This window comes from Meleagris gallopavo, chromosome Z (genome assembly GCF_000146605.3).
Source record: "Meleagris gallopavo isolate NT-WF06-2002-E0010 breed Aviagen turkey brand Nicholas breeding stock chromosome Z, Turkey_5.1, whole genome shotgun sequence".
Lineage (NCBI taxonomy): Eukaryota > Metazoa > Chordata > Aves > Galliformes > Phasianidae > Meleagris > Meleagris gallopavo.
The window spans coordinates 31,689,087-31,706,631 of NC_015041.2; the positions used below are offsets into that span (position 1 = coordinate 31,689,087).

A 17,545-nucleotide genomic window follows, 5' to 3' on the forward strand; every position below is an offset into this window, starting at 1 on the left:
CCGAGGGCAACCTGGTCACCAAGGATAGGGGTAAGGTTGAGGTACTTAATGCCTTCTTTGCCTAAGTCTTTAATAGTAAGACTTGTAACTCCCTGGGAACACAGCTCCCTGCGCTGGTAGATAAGGACGGGGAACAGGATAAGCCCTTCATGATCCATGACGAGATAGTTTTGGACCTGCTGCAAAAACTGGATGCTTACAAGTCCATGGGACCAGATGGATTGCGCCCTAGAGTGCTGAGGGAGTTGGCAGATGCAATTGCCAAGCCACTGTCCATCATTCTTCGGCAGTCCTGGCTAACTGGGGATATCCCGGTGGATTGGAAACTGGCAAACGTGACGCCCATCTTCAAAAAGGGCCGGAAAGATAATCCTGGTAGCTACAGGCCTATGAGTCTCACCTCGGTGCCTGGGAAGGTTATGGAACAAATAATCTCGGGAACCATCACGGACCAATTAAGGGTCAATCAGGGGATCAGGCCCAGTCAGCATGGGTTTACGAATGGTAGATCCTGTCTGACAAACCTGATTTCATTCTATGACAAGGTGAACCCGCTTAGTGGATGAAGGTCAGGCTGTTGATGTGGTCTACCTGGACTTCAATAAGGCTTTTGACACTGTCCCCCCTAACATTCTTGCAGAGAAGTTGGCTGCCCATGGTCTGAATGGGTGTACGCTCCGCTGGGTGAAGCACTGGCTGGATGGCCGGGCCCAAAGGGTCGTGGTCAGTGGAGTCGGATCTAGTTGGCGGCTGGTCACGAGCGGTGTCCCCCAAGGCGCAGAACTGGGGCTGCTTCTGTTTAACATCTTCACTGATGATCTTGATGAGGGGATTGAGTGCACCCTCAGTAAGTGGGCAGACAACACACAAGCTGGGAGGGAGTGGATCTGCCAGAGGGGAGAAGGGCACTGCAGAGGGACCTGGATAGACTGGATTGATGGGCCAAGATTAATGGCATGAGTTTCAATAGGGCCAAGTGTTGGGTTCTGCATTTTGGTCACAGCAACCCCAGGCAACCCTACAGGCTTGGGAAGGTGTGGCTGGAAAGCTGCCTGATGGAAAGGGACCTTTCCATCAGGTGTTCTGACGGACAGTCTGCTGAACATGAGCCAGCAATGTGCCCAAGTGGCCAAGAAGGCCAATGGCATCCTGGCTTGTGTCAGGAATGGTGTGGTGAGCAGGACGAGGGAAGTCATCCTGCCCCTGTAGTTGGCATCGGTGAAGCCTCACCTCAAGTACTGTGTTCAGTTTTGGGCACCTCAGTACAAAAAGGACGTGGAGGTACTGGAGCAGGTGACAAGACGAGAGGAAATGGCCTCAAATTGCACCAAGGTAAGTTTAGGTTGGACGTTAGGAAACACTTCTTTACAGAAAGGGTGGTTAAACATTGGAATAGACTCCCCAGAGAGGTGGTTGAGTCACCGTCCCTGGACGTGTTTAAGAACCGTTTGGATGTGGTGCTCGGAGATATGATTTAGCAGAGGGTTGTTAGAGTTAGGGTACTATGGTTAGGCTGCGGTTGGACTTGATGATCCTTGAGGTCCCTTCCAACCTGAGTAATTCTATGACTGTATGATTCTATGATCTTAAAAATCTGTGTCGTCACCCCACTTCTCTCTTTGTACTGTGCCATTTTACTCTTTGAAGGACTTAAGTGAATAAGGCCCCCATCACCATGAGTGAGCTCACAGGAAACTACATCCAAATTGCCTCCCCAGTTGTCACACCCAGTGACCTTCGCAAATTACGAATTGCATTTCTGTGTTGGGCACTTGTGTTCCTGCAGAAGAAGACCTCAGCAATGCTTCCACTGGCTCTAGTGTAAAATGGAGCTGCCCTAAGACATCAAATTCAAAGACATTCAAATCCTTATGTGTGTTTCAGAAGACTCAGGGTGCCTTGAATTTGCCCTTATCCTCAAGGGAAAGTATTCATTCAATAAGGAACAAAGTCAGTGGCAGACAGGCTGACTCTCTCACTGCGGCTATCAGTCCGGTCTGCTAAAAATTTTAGCTGGGCTATTTAAGCAATTGACCTGTTCAAAATGCTACCAAGAACTACTATTACTCTGACAGCTGTGACTGAGTGTAAATCACATCCAGCATAGTTATTTCAACTGTGCATCTGAAATCTTGCTCTGTGCAAGCTTAATTGAATATAATCTGGAAAACAGTTGTTTCCAGTTAATTAAATAAGAGTTTTGTCCTATTTGTGATCTCTTTGTGTAAAACATGACTTTGTGTGTATTCAGCAAAATGTCCCTTTCCTACCTCCTAGCAAAATCTCTATAGCTGCACCCTCAGCAGAGTATGGACATCAGCTGCACAGACAGATTTGTGATATCTGTGGCTGTACAGCCTAAGTCTTGCATGTGGAATTGAGAATGCACATGGGAATGTTTCACTTAGTATTGAAATTTCAGAGTGCCAAGAAGTTACGTACTTCACTGTCAGTTATAAATGGTAAAGATTCTAAGTAGAAAAATTTGTAACTTCATACGTAAGTTTTAAAGCTTGAAATTCCTCTTATATTTTCTGAAATAAAAATGAGAAGCTTCACTTACAAACCTGAGCACATCTGAGCAGATCTATTGGCTAAGTGATGCAAATGAAAAATATAGTCTAAGTATGAAACAAGAACATTTTCCCAATAATGATACCTTAGTACTGTGGAATGATTTTCAGAAGGGAATCTTAAAATTCTTGTCACTTTTCCAATGCAATATTTGAAAAACTGCCATACTTAGGAATTGAACTAATTTTCTTTAAGACTTTGTTACCCACACTGTCCAGCTTTTCTGCATCATGTAGGTATGTAATAACAATCCTCGAAGTAAGTGTGAATTTTTTCTACTAGTTTTTGAACTTTATTTGAGATGGTTTTTATGGGTGACAGTCTTGGAGTCTGTACCACCTGCAGTCTCTTCTGCATAATATAAGCTGAAAGGAATAAACCACACTAAAAATACTGACGCACGAATTGTTTTCGTAGGCGACTAAAACTCAGTTCTGTAAAGTGATTCAACATTCAGGTTTGCTTTTTTTTTTTTTCCCCTGGGGATATTCCCTAGGTAATACCATTTGTCCTCTTTCAAATGCTCAGCATTCTAGTTCTCCCGTTTCCAAAGTCAATATCCTTAAAGGAGCAACACATTAGAAGAGTTGCTTGCAGAAAGAAAAGAATGTGTTTCCTAATTTCTAAGGCAGAAACTGACTTCAGACCCATTTTCAGTTTATATGTTTTACTACGGATTGTGAGATTGGAGACTGATAGTTTGTATTCTTAGTGAAGCATGAGAATCTTTTAAGCTTGGCCTGTGACAGGAAAACATGTTTACAGCAACATAAACATTTATTCCTTGTATCATGCATTTGCAGTGAAATGTGCTGTAGAAATAAGTGGATTCAGATTCACAAAAAAAGAACTGATAGTCTTTCAAACAGTTTATAACATGATTCAGGCCTTAGAACTAAGGCAAGATACTCTACTATGCTGTAGTATGAGCTGTAGGTTTTGATTTTTAATTCAGATAACTCTCAAGCATAGTTAGTATCAAAATTCGTGGAGCCACTTGTACTGTTTGGAATAAAAAACCTAGGGAGTTCTCCAGCACACCACAGCAAATGGTCTTTTCTTTACAGATCTGCAGCTGCAGATACTCATGCTTTTCACCCTTTCTCTCTAGTGCTGCAGACCACCAAACTACAGCGCCGCCTAGAGGATGACTTCAGCATGGGTTTGTTTAGGTAACAGGGCTTTCAGGATCCTGAGACAGATCTATCGGATGCTCTTGCTGTTCTGAGTCTTCTTCCTGCTTCACTCACGATTCTCCTCCCTCCTGGGGTCCACCTCAACTCCTGCAGTTGTACTGGCAGGACAGCATTTCCTCTCCAATGTGACCAATAGGGAGCAGTGGGGCTGTAGGAAGGGTTGCTGCAAAATCTGGATTCAGCACCTGCCAGTGGGGTGTACTTGTCTCAGCACAAAACAGCTGCCATGCACAGCAGGTGGAATGTGGGGATGTTTTTCAGTCTTATTATTCATCTCAGCCTGGAGCCTTCCATAGTTGGAAATCATTGAATGATGGATCTCAGAAAAGCGAGGGGAGTAAGATGTCTGCCAGCAATTAATTACTAATTTTTCCAAAGATAGAATTTGTGATGATTTCTCACTCATTTGTGGATTCTAGGTAATCCAGTTTTACTCATGTCTTTGCATCTTGATCACAGAAGGAAAATATTACTGATGTCATATGTGATTTAAAAGAGGTACTTCAGTTCATTTGCTTGGTTAATAGCACTGGCTCCTACACATTGCCTAAACAAGCATATTTCTGGTTTCAGAACAAATATGGTTTGTTTTCTTACTCTGCGTTGCTTACTGATGTTGTATATTTCACTGGATATAAAATGGTTGTGTTTTTTTTTAGTGTCCTTATATTAGCATTCACAAGCATTTTAATTACTGCAGAACACAATGATTACAGTTTTGCAAATACTGCAATTCACGAGTGCAGCAAATAGTTTATCATACAATATTCCTTCTCAGAAATTTCAGTCATGGGTTTTTGCATAATGAGTACATTGAGCTAATGAACGGGTTGAGAGAATGTATTGTTCTTTATTAATATTTGATTGTGTGTCTTTTTAAGGATACTACATGTATATAGAGGCATCTAACATGGTCTATGGACAGAGAGCATACCTAATTTCAAGATCACTAAGAGGGACCTCTGGAAAACAATGCTTGACATTTTTCTATCACATGTATGGAGCTGGGACCGGATTATTAAGTGTTTATCTAAAAAGAGAAGGTGATGATGAAGAGATTCCTTTGTGGAGGAGGACAGGGGAACAAAGCATCTCATGGCTAAGGGCAGTGATAGAATATGAAAGTGATAGAAACTACCAGGTAAGGAAAAAAAAAAAGGAAGGTAAAGTTGAACTATGCTCTAGAATCCAGGTTTTGAGTTGTATAAAAAAAATGTAGACATCATTGAATGAATGAACATCTGAATAAGCTGAATTAATGCATAATTTTGGAATAGAAAACAAGAGAACAGAACAGAACAAACCTATGAAAATCACTTGATTCCAACTGTGTGACCAGGTCAGGGCTAACCAAAAGTTAAGGGATGTTACTGTCGGCATTATCCAAATGCCTCTTGAAGTGGCATGGGTCTTCAGCTACCTCTCTGAGAAGCCTGGTCCTAGAGTTAAATGAAGCATTAATTAACTCATTAACTCAGAGTTACTTTTTAAAATCATTTAGTGTTGTTTTTCCATCACTTCTTCTCAGTAGTGGTAGATTGTATTTAGGTGACTTGTGCGATTTTTTTCCCTTCCACCATTTAAAACCTTGCCTAAATTTGATACTGTCACTAAGCTGTGATAAACCAGCTACATCTTTCAGGGTGGCACCAAAGACAAGGAATGATGCAGAGAGAAAGCTGAACCGATACTGTCTGAAATAGCTCTGGGCAGAAGACTACTTTCACTAGAATCAAGTTTAACTTCATCAGGAATGATGAATCATAACAGAATGTTTTGGGTTTTTTTTTTCTCTTTTTCTTTCTCTCTCATCTTTCATTTGTAGTAACACATGACAATACATTTCAGCTGAGAAGGAAAGTAGGCACATTACATCACTGGAGCAGATTTATCAGTGGTTCAAAATAAAGAAGTATCCTACTGAACTGTGAGAACAAATCTGTTCCCCTCAACATAATATGTACCCAAAGTCTGTGACCAAGGAAGTTAGTCCAGTAATAGAGTATGGAAGTGTTCTTCCAAGAACCAGGCTTTCAGGACACACTAGATCCCTGAACAGACATGGTTTTTGGGGGGAGGAGTTGTTCTTTCAGTCCTTCCTTCTAGGTGGGGTATCCCTGAAAAGCTATGTCTTATCTTTACAGATTATTTTTGAAGCAATCCGTGGGGTGTCGATGAGAAGTGACACAGCTATTGATGATATTCTGTTCCAAGCAGGACCCTGTTTAGGTAAGTTTAAGCTTGCTTTCTTAGGAGACATCTAGCAAGTCATACAGTGTTTTTTCGTACTTAGACAGGTGATATGTCTTTCCTTAAAACCCCTCTGGATGGATCTGCATTTATTATCATGCTGCTGTTTATGTAGAATGTGTGAAACCGCTTTTCAGAATTTGGTATAGTAAAAATCTAGTAGCACGTTTAAAAAGCTGTATGGCAGTTCCATTTAAGTCCAACACAGTAATTATATTCTGTCTTATATATTAAAAAATACTAGCACTTACAATACTTCCCCCTTTTTGTATTCTAGAAGTGGAAGAAATTCAATTCTCATCAGGCTATCCAGACAGCTTAAATGAAATTGAGTATTAAAAACAGTCTGCTGGAAGGAGTGGAATGCACAGAAAGCGTTTAGTGAGAAACTGCACAACAGCCTGTTTTAAAATGTGCTTTAAGTGAAGACTGGACTCATTTGGATAATCACCCAAGTGTAGGAAAAACTCAGAGCACTCGTGTTCCTCGCCTTTGCAATGAAATTATTGACTCAGGGCTTCTTAGACTGTTTTTTAATTTTAATTTTTTTCTCTTTTGCATGAGGTTATCAGTTACTATGTAGAGGCTACCCATTTTGCACAGAGCATTCAACACAGTATTTTAGTGCTTTTTTTTTTTTTTTTTGGTGTGTAAATCTTTCTGATATATAGGTAAAAAGAGGAAAGCAAAGGTGCACAATTAAAATCTAATATTGTGTTATCTTAAATCTGCATTCAGTGAATGTTTTGTGTTGGGTACAGAATGGCTTTATGTTAAGGAAATAATAAATACTTTAAGAGAATAAAGAAAATACTATTAGATACTACTAATATCCTACAGGTTAAGTGCAATTATTCATAAGACAATTCTCTCTGGAGAACTCTTAACACTTTGCTGGTAATTTTTGTGTTTTTGTATTCTTTTACTATAAGAAATGTATTTGTCATTCTTAGCAATAAGAAGCTCACTTCTCGTGTTTCAGTATAAATCAGTGTAACCTACAGCCAAATAAAACAGTTTGTACACTCACAAGGAATGTACTCACACTTTACCCAACCACAACACCTTGCAATTATATTGATAAGATACTGAATTCACACAACTTGTTAATTTTGAAGACTTTTTTTTATATTTGTGTTTGAAGTTTTGTTTTGAAAACATTAAAACTTCCTAATAAAATATAACTTTGAAAATTGTCTGCTTCAGACTTCAGTTATTGGAGCAATGAAGAACAACAGAACTTAATATAATAGCCTGCATTTATAATGAATGTGAAAAAATGAAGAGCGTGGGTTGTATAACACGGAAAGTGGTTTGATCTACTACAGGAAGTTCCTGTACTAACTTGTAGAAGCGATTCTAACATACTAGCTGTTTCTGCAAGATAGGCACCCTGAAAAATGGAAACAGCCTTTGATCCTTTCAGAACAGAGGATGTGGCATTTCTACTTGGCTTTAAGTATCAACAGCACCTTGAACATGCTAGATCAGGTTCCTATTTTTCTATGAATGTTTTAGATACCCTCCTCCCAAAGCCTGTTACATGGAGAGGTACAGAGTGCATTTAGGAAAAAAAACACAAACTAGCCTGTTAGGCTTTTCATTTGGATGACACACACACAAAATTGTTCAGTAAAATACATTCAGGAATAACATATTTATTTGCTTATTGATTGACATAAGTCGACACAGTTTGTTTCCCAGAGACTGAGAAACGCACCAAAGAAATGACATTTTAACTGCCTGTCGTAGCTACCCCCCAGTCCTGCTGATAGCTGGTTACCAACCACGATTCCTGCAATTATGTTATGCAAATGAAACCAAGCAAAATCAGTGGACTGTTTCCTAAAGTTCGCGTGGTTTTACAGTTGTTCTATAAAGCCATTGTTTTGGTATCATCAATCATTCAGATGAAATTATTTATTTTAAAAAAGTGAAAGTAAAGTCATTAAATTCACCATGTTTGATGATTCTCTGTACTTCTGACTTCTCTATAAAAGAAAATGAAGCAGAAAGTGTAACTGTCGTAGCCCTGTCTCTTAACAGCTTCATTTAGCTATGCTTCCTTCCACCAAAGTAATCAGTTTCAGATTGATATAGATGAGAACATAAGCAAATTATTCTTCTCTCAGTGGCTCTCTAGGAATGTCACTGGTACAACTATTTTGAAGATATCAGTGAGGATATAATATTCATCCCACAGCATTCCTGCTTCTGCAGGAATTAAAGAATGGAGGGAGAATTTGAAAAATGGCTTTAAATCACTATCAGTCTAAGGGCTGTAACACATCTGAAAAACAGGGAAATTGTACTCAGATTTCTCTACTGGCAAACTTCAGTTTTATCATGATGTAAAAACACCCCATGCACTTGATTTCTGCCCTGGATACATTTTTGTGTACTGTCTGTTGCTCTCTCATTGCAGTAATCTATAGGGAGCACAGAAGGGAAAAGACCAGTTCTAAGACTGTTCTGCATTCAGCCTACTCACTGTCTGAACATTTCTTCAAGAGCACAATTACCACAAGTAATTGCTTTGAGTTGTGGTACAATCCGTAGAATGGCTATGAAAACTTCAAAAGCTGCTAAAGCACCCAGACACTAGAAAGCTTGTATTTGATTGCTGTAATTGCAGAGTTGTGCTGCAGTCGAACTGAGTTTGTCCTCAAAGCAGAGGAAAAGGTCTTTTAATACCCTCTTGCATAATAATCTTTTATATTCTTTAAGTGTTTTCTATTAGTTAACGTTTTGTGATTATCCTTACTACTTCTTAAAAGAGCACCAAAATCTGATCCCAGTTGCACCAGTGGAAGTACAGAAAAAATAACAGAAAATACTACTGTTATTCCAAGTTTATTCAATGTAAATCAAACTCTATTCTGGATGAATATTGTGTCACATCAAAGAAAATCTAATGTAAACCCAAGTTTACAATCATGAGGCTTCAATAAGACAGCACAAACTGAATGCTAAACACCTGGCATTTTATTAGTCTGGATCTTAATGCAACTCAGGAGTGAGTGTGAGTACATGCTCAGGACACCCACTGCTCCAAAAGGACTACCATGTAAGGTAAAACCACAAAGATAGCATGCTTTTCTGGTAGCGTGACACATGAGTCAAAAAATTTGTCTCATCCCACTCAGTGAGTTGTGAGGAAGGTGAATCTTTGGAATTCTCCAATTGGGCATTCTCTGGTTGGCAGGGATTAAGAGATGGACAGAGTTGGACAAATACTCAGAGGAACAACACAAAACAATTTATTAGCTTTCCAACCACAATTGGTCAGCTACCTTGAGGCAAAATTAGGTAACTTGTAACAACAAAAGCCATTATGGATGAAGGGTACTCTGGAACAGGTGTTACTTCCTAGTCAACTACTTAAAGACACCTTTAGGCAACAGCTACTAAATAAACAAGTGAAAAGGGATCAAAAGGAAAAAGAGGGTAAGAGGAGAATGAAAGAAATTTTTCACCACATCCTCAGGTCCCATGTGATCTAGAATTGGGTCTTGATCTGTGGGTCAACCAATGACAGCAGAATGTGTGCTCAGCTTTATATAGTGCAGTTGTTCAGTGACTGCCTGTGAGGTAGCAACTTCCTTGCATCCGCATAGGTAGGAGTTCCCAGAAGACTTGAGAGTTTTCAGCAAGGGTCTCTGGTGTTTGTGCACCTCCTCCTCAGTAAGTGGCCATAAAAGGATATGGGTAAAACACTTCACTGCCCTGCCTCAGCAGGACCTGGTCCACCTCCCCTACCTTCTCTCTTGAACTGAAGTTGTTGAGTCAAGTTCCTCAATGGTCTCTTACATCACCTGGTGGCTTAACCGTGAGTAACAAAGAAAAGGGTCTAAAGTTCATTTTTAGGAATGGTGATATTAACAAACTGAAGGAGTAAAGAGAGAAGAGACAGAAGAAAGCAGACGAGTAATCATGCATCTAACAATAGCTATGCCAACTATCAAGAACACAAGTCCAGTTAACAAGGCTAGCCTGATTTGTGCCAACCATTTTCCCCACTACGTCAGTCCCAGAGACTGTAAAATGTTGGAGAACCAAGATCTGGGTGAGAGTCTATCAAACCAGTCATTTGGTTGGAATGCTTGGAACAGTTCAGAAGTCTGATCAGCAATTTCTTTCATTTTCGCATGAGCTGCAAGTGGTGGCATTATGGATAGTGATACAACATTCTTCTTTGGTTAAGTTTAACATGCAGCACGCTCCCTGTTCCTTAAGTAACATATCAAGTCCATGTCATTTTGTGATGATGTTTTTGATACTTGTTGCACTTGCAAGTTTAGTTCTCCAAAAGCTTATCTAGTTTAATTTGACAAGACTTGTCAGGTTATGTTTTCTAAGACAAATGGGTGTGAGATTCCCTGTCAACTTTGTACAACTGCCCACCTAGGTCTTTTGGATAGGGTCTTGGACTGTTGATGAGTCTGTTTCCAATGTGCAGTATAATTCAACCCTGCACATTGCTCCAATGTTAAATACGAATAAAATATTCCGTTTGAACATTCCCAAGCCAATCCAAATGGTGCAATACAGATATACTGATTTGACAAGTCTATGTATTTTTAACAGTCTACAATATGAATTCATTTATTTTTGATTCAGTGGAGAGAGGTAGACCTTCAAGAGGACAGTGTGTGTGGAATGCTCCACAGTATCACAGAACCACAGAATTGCAATGGGTGGAACAGACTTCTAGAGATCACTGAGTCCAATCCCCTGCTGACGCAGGTTCCCTACAGTAGATTGCACAGGTAAGCATCCAGGAGGGTTTTGAATATCTCTGGAGAAGGAGACATCACAACCTCTCTGGGCAGCCTGTTCCAGTATTCCATCACTCTACCTGTAAAGAAGTTCTTCCTCATAATTGTATGGAATTTCCTGTGCTCCAGGTTCTGCTGACTGCCCCTTGTTCTATTGCTGCATGCCACTGAAAATAATACAAACATTATTTCATCTAAGACATCATTGTTAGTGTTGTTAACGGAGGATCTCAATTTCTAAAGCCATAAGAAAAGCAACCCCAACACATACACGTATCTCCTATCAAAACTTGTACACTTTTCAACAACCATGGAATTCCTTGACCAGTACTACAGTTAATGACACCAAAAAAGGTCAGAAACATAACAAAAAGGTTCTCATCCTCAAATAACAGACTGAGGAAGGGGGATACACAGATCGGTAGTTGAAAACTCTCACAAATCCCTGATTTAGTTCCCACGCAAAGTTTAGAGCATTAATGTCTGCATTCCCTCCGGCCCATCAGGAGCGAACAGACCCAAGGACATCCCTGCCCATACCCTTAACAGTCTGCAAATATTATTGCGACAAGAATATACAATATAACTGAGAGGCATTTCCAGAGCTTCAGCATAAGGGGACATTCAATGTTCTGTCCCTAAAAAAGGAAAGAAAATAGAAAACTCAGTTCTCACAGACCTGGTTAAGAGGAAGGCATTATCCATTGAGAACTGACTGTATGTTCCCCTCCCTGAGCATATGTGGCTATCCAAGGAAAATGGCTCTGAATGGCTTTAAGTATTTAGGAGACTTGTCCCACCGGCAGCTTGACCAAAACTGGTTGCCCTGGATAATGGGATATTGTGATAATGTGACCTGACTTCTGTTTTGATTGGAGAAGAAAGGGTGTCTTGGGGTAGAAGACGTTTAGTTATGGGCACCTGCTCATTCCCCACTTATTGCTCACTCTGGTCACTAATTCCCTAAGTTGTGTTGTTTTAACAAATCTTATAATATGTCCTTGGTTCTCTATGCTATCCATGTACTTGGGGTAGCTGGGAGTATGGAGTGCCCACACAACTCTCTCCAACCTCCCAGCAAAGGCCACTCCCCACCGCAGAGAACAGTGGGCCAAATCCAGAGGTCCCTGTGGTCAAACACTTGTCTCAGGGACCAGGCCCATGCACAGCTGGCATGATCAGTAAGATGTGGGATGCCCGGCCTGTTGGAAATTTGTCTATACCGATTTGCATCCTAGTGTATATTATATTCATGCTCAGAGTATCCACCCTGACAGGGAGAATGCTACCATGGCACAGTGGTGCAAGGGACAGAAGTGGTATTTATTTGCATTATGGTGAAGTCAACAATCGTTGACTGATGACATGTTGCACAATTGCACAAATGATTAAAATTGCTTGGAAGATGGTACAAGGTACTTATCTCCCTAAAATTTACCCAAATCATTGTGAATCTAAAACCTCTAGACAAAATCAGGGAAGGCAATGCATATCCCTTGGTTAACATGATTCCAGATACGTATAAATGCTTGTATCAATTCCCAAGCTAGATAAACCACAAAGAAACCCTTCTCTGAAACTGAATACAATTTCTCTGCATCTTTCAAGCTATGAGAATAAAAACATGCTGGGCTGGTAGGTCCCCCTGGTCCTTTCTGCTACATATGCATTGTCAAGCCATGAACTCCAAAATCGCATTCTATGAGTAAAGGATAAGTGGTGTGAATTGGTCTCAAAACTTGATATACTCCTGCCTCAAAAATGTGAGCCTCTTCATGGACCAGAGTCCAGTCACACACTGATCTTTTTTGAGTCAAATCATACAATAGATGTGCATGTTGTAATTTCCTCTTTGTCACTGGCAAGCTTACCCACTCTGAAGTGTTGAGGTTTTTGGGTGGAATACACACTGTTCCTCCCTTCCACCAAATATGTAGGAATCTGGCCTCTGGAGATGGGGGATTGTACCTTTTCTTGGAGAATTTGCAATTCTATGCTTTCTTAGTGTGAGTGGCAGTATCCTAGAGGTAGACAAAACAATCCCCATCTGTTTCTCCGAGAGGAACCATAAAAAACATATCTTTGATTTCAGCAGTGGCCTGAAATTCATGGTCTTGCTTCTGAATGATGGCAATTAAATCAGCCATGTTTGGTACATCTGCAGTTGAAGGATCCATTTTTGCATTTAATTTCTGATAACTGACTGTGAGTCTCCATTTGCTGTTTGGCTTTCTAACTGGCAACACAGGGGAATTACATGGTGAGTACGTTGGGGTTATAATTCCCTAATCTTTAAATTCGCAATGACTGTTTCTCCTCTGGGTTTTCCCACTGCCCTGAGTTGCTTCAGAATGATGCCCTCTAGCATCAAATCTGTTTTCAGTTTGTCCTGTAAATTTACTGCACACAATTTTTTAACATGCTGGGGAGACCTTGCATTAATAGTATCATCCAAACAGGATTTGCCTTTTACAGCAAGGGTGATGACTGATTGGTAATCAAGCAGTACAAACAAGTGGCCTTCTGTATAGTTACTGAGAGCCCTTTGGTCTCCTATAGACAGAAGGACTCCTGGTTCCCAGTGTCTTTACACTTCCTCTTCAGTAACCTTCATGCATTTATCGCTGGTTAAGGCAGCCATGTCCAACCCATGGCTCGGCCCAGCCTGCACATATCGGTGGCACAGCAGTAGAGGTTGAACTTTCCCACCAATACTGTTATGTGTTTTTGTCATGTGACACACAGCAGCAGAGGGGCACTCTGACAGAACGGCGCCTGACAGTCTGAGGAGACTCTCCACATGTAAGCAGTCTCAGTTTCTTTAGTCAGCCTGCCACATTTTCCTGCAGCTTGGCCACCTTAACAACGCTGTGGGTTGTCCCTCCTCATACTGACATCCTGTTTTAACAAAAGGGCAAAGGTGAGGGGCAGCTTTATCATCATATCATATTATTTGTTCCATTTCCTCCATTGGATAGTGGCAAGCTAATTCCCTTCCAAGTATCTCCTGCTCCCTAATTGGGCTGCCACAGTCATTCACCATCTTTTTCTCCTCCAACAAGCCAGCAGCTTTTAACTGTAATTCATGCTCTCACAAAACCATCATGCAACTGGTTCTACAAACTCCCTATCAACTCTCATAATGATTCAATTTCTTGCTTTGCTCGCATCATAATGCTTTTACGGTTTGGATAAAACATCTCGTAGGACCAGGTCCGTCTCCCCCACTTTCTCTCTTGAACTTGAGTTGTTGAATTGAAGTTCCCCATCGGTCCCTCCCAAGTTTCTAACCCACTCACCTTGAAACAGTCTCATCCTCTCTCAAGCACGAATGTTGGATGTAAAAATTACTTAATCTTAACATTTTTTTAGAAAAAGTTTATTAGTTTGTAATTTCAAGTTTCTTAGTTGCTTAGGAATGACTGAAGAAACTTTCAATACTCCTATACATCACTTCAGTCTGTATTCTTACCTTGCTTTTTTCTCCCCATCTCAGTTGTTTTCCTTGCTCATCTCCTGCACCACTCCAACACCTCTTCCAACGTCCATTTTTTTTTCCAGCCTGCACAGTGATCTTATTTATACGTGTTTTGGTCTCTTTCCTAGCCAGCTGCTTGTACTGACACTTTTCCTTGCTCTCTGATGAGTACTACGTTCCAGCTCACTTCCCTTATATGCTGAATGGCTTTAAAATTTTACCTGTCTTAAGAACTCCTATTGACTGAAGCACTGTCTCTGTCATCAGAGAATCATTAAGGCTGGAAAAGACCTCTAACATCAACTAGTCCAACCATCAACACATCACCATGTCCACTAAGCCATGTCTCTCACTGCCACATCTACTTGTTTCATGAACACTCCAGGGATGGTGACTTCACCATTTCCGCAGGGAGCATATACCAGTGCCTCACCACTGCTTCTGAGAAAAAATTCTTCCTAATATCCACCCTGAATGTCCCCAGCACATAGTGAGCGCATTACCTCTTGTCCCATCATTAGTTACATCGGAGAAGAGGCTGACTTCCACCTCGCCACAACCTCCTTTCAGAGAGCTGTAGAAAGTGCTAAGGTCTCCCTGAGCCTTCTCTTTTCTAGACTAAACAATGTCAGCTTCCTCAGCCACTCCCCATAATACTTGTGCTCTCAATCCTTCCCCAGCTTTGTTGTCCTTTGGACATACTGCAGGGCCCCATTTTTCTTGTATTGTATTTTCTTGTAGTGAAAGGCCCCAAACTGAACACAGTATTCAAGGTACAGTCTCACTAGTGCTGAGCACAGAGGGGAACCCGCTTTCCTACATTGGCTATACTCTTTTTGATACAAGCCAGGATGCTGCTGGCATTCTTGGCCACCTAGGCACCTTGCTGGCTCATGTTCAGCTAGCTGTGAACTAATGCCCCCAAGATCCTTTTATTTTGTGCAGCTTTCTAGCCACTCTGCCCCAAACCTGTAGCATCTCACGAGGGTTGTTGTGACTGAAGTGCAGGACTTGGTAGCTAATCTTGTTGAACCACAACCTATCTTTCAGACTTTATCATTTATTCTTTCCAGCTCTTACAAGCATCCATACTCTCCACACTCTTGAAAATGCTCCATGACAAACTCAGGGAAAAAGGGATCGATCTACCAGGCTAAGGGTGGAACACATTAAACTCTTGGCTCTAAGTGTTACTTCATGAATTCAACTTTACCTGCTCTAACTGCAAGCTTGCAATTTAACTGATTTAAGTGAGAATTTGTATCATGCAAAACATTATCAAAAATTAATCAGTTACCAGTCTAAGTAAAAAAAACACCAGTGTTACAAATATACAATTTTATCCTTTTGCACTTTTATTAAATAGAATTACAAAGCCATTAATTATCTCACTAATGGTACACAAATATTTTCATTATCTTTCCACACACAGATATTACTAGCACACACTGCTGTCCTTTCATCTTGGACATGGATCTGAAAGGGAGTCCAATGTTTGCTGAAGATAATTCACTCCTTAGCTGCTCCCAACTCACACAACTTCTTGTCTCCTCTGCCCAGCTCCTTCCCCTGTATTCTAAATAACTTTCTCACTGCCATTCTACTTTCTCTCCACCTCTTCTCTGAAGGAAACAAGCCGCATCAATAAAGTTTTTCCTAATTGGACCTATTTTGGCTACATTCACTCATACAGAGTGTCTTGAAGAGAAGGCGAGATCTGATAGCTGCCTTCAGTATCTAAAGGGAGCCTGTAAGAAGGAAGGAGGCAGACACCTTAGCAGGGTCTGCTGCAACAGGACAAGGGGAATCAATTCCAAACTAAAAGAGGGGAGACTTGGATTGGATATTAAGAAGTTGTTTTTACAATGAGACTGGAACAGGAAGCGGCTTCCCTGGAGACACTGAAGGTTAGGCGGGCATCCTGATAGAGCTGTAGATGTCCCTGTTACAGGGCAGTTGGACTAGACGGCCTTTTAGGATCCTTTCAAGCTCAAACAATTCTATAGGTCTGTATCTTAACAGATGCGGCCTCAGCATTTGTAGAGTACTATAGACGTGCCTGAGCCATAGGTGGCCTCACAGCACCTGTTCGCTAATCCTCCCAGCAGATCCTGATTCATCGTGCTGACACGTCGCTTCCTCGTAAACTTTCTGTCAAACCGCTACAGGCAGGGGCTGGCTCCCGGTACCACAGCAGAATCTTGCCATCTCCGGCCTCCAGCAGTGCTCTGCAGCCCTTGGCTCCCTGTGGCACGAGGCACACGGACAGGGCAAGGAGCGCCGGGGCGCTGCTGGCAACCTTCGGTGCAGGTGTCGTTATTTCACAGAACTGCAGGCCTCCACCTCTGCATAGCCTTCCTCAACATAGCAGTATCACGTATAGAAGAAATATTTTCCCAGTTATTTTATTAAATTCAAAAGAAGAAGAAGCGATCGTACCAAGGCAGGTACCGAGAGGACGAGAGGATCCCTCTCTCTGTCGCTCAGAGGCTACCGCCGGGACCGGCCTGCAGCTGCCACCTGGCGGCTCGACGGCGGGCAGCAGCCTCCCACCGCCCAGCGCTGCTTTCTTATAAGACGCTCGGCAGCGGCAGGCGGCGACACACGGCGAGACCGATTCGCCGATTCCGTAAGGCCGCTTCGGCTCGGCCGCCCCCCGGCGCAGCCCCAGGAACATGGCGTCGCGCCGGCCGGGAGGTGCGATCAGGCATGGCGGGAAGGGGGCATTTCCCTCCGCTCCGGCCGCGACTTGCTGCTGTCTACACGCGCGAGCACCCCCTTTCCTTCTTCCTTCCTTCCAACCCCTCGGACCGACTCTCTTATCCCTCCAGCGAATGGACACCCGCCTGGCGTCGTGCGGGCCAATCGGAAGCGTCTCCGCAGCTGAGTCTACCAATGAGCGACCCCCCTCGCTTTAGCGCGTGTGTCCCGCCCACCTGCCCGCTTCCAGCCAATGGGACCGCGGTGCGGGGCGCGCGCTGCGAGAGGGCGGGGTGGGAGGGAAAATGGCGGTGCAGGCGCGACTGCGGGCAGACGGCTCCCAGCTCCGCCTCTGTGGTACTCGCCGTGCCGGGAAGCCGCGCTTCGTGGAGGGCTCCATCGTCAGGATCTACATGGAGAACTTCCTGTGAGTCCGCGAGCGGGCGGCGGGGCTGTCTTCTTAGAAGTCGGCGCCGGCACTGCTGGTGCGCTGGGGACGAAGGTCGGCGGCAGGCGCGGGACAATGTTCGCCGAGGAGCGTTTGGGGGCGGGCCGGGCTGCGGGCCTGG

General features: G+C 42.5%; 2 protein-coding genes across 2 annotated transcripts in view; both read left to right on the top strand.

Moving 5' to 3' along the window:
• SMC5 (structural maintenance of chromosomes 5) overlaps nucleotides 1–17,545 on the top strand; it is a 322,808-nt gene that overhangs the window by 15,034 nt on the left and 290,229 nt on the right. The window lies entirely within an intron of this gene.
• Nucleotides 1,539–7,216, top strand: LOC104915058 (MAM domain-containing protein 2-like). The gene is made up of 4 exons (XM_031557318.1): nucleotides 1,539–3,746; nucleotides 4,652–4,911; nucleotides 5,915–5,999; nucleotides 6,298–7,216. Exons 1-4 carry the CDS (start codon nucleotides 3,722–3,724, stop codon nucleotides 6,357–6,359), a joined length of 432 nt encoding a protein of 143 aa, XP_031413178.1. The 5' UTR covers nucleotides 1,539–3,721; the 3' UTR covers nucleotides 6,360–7,216.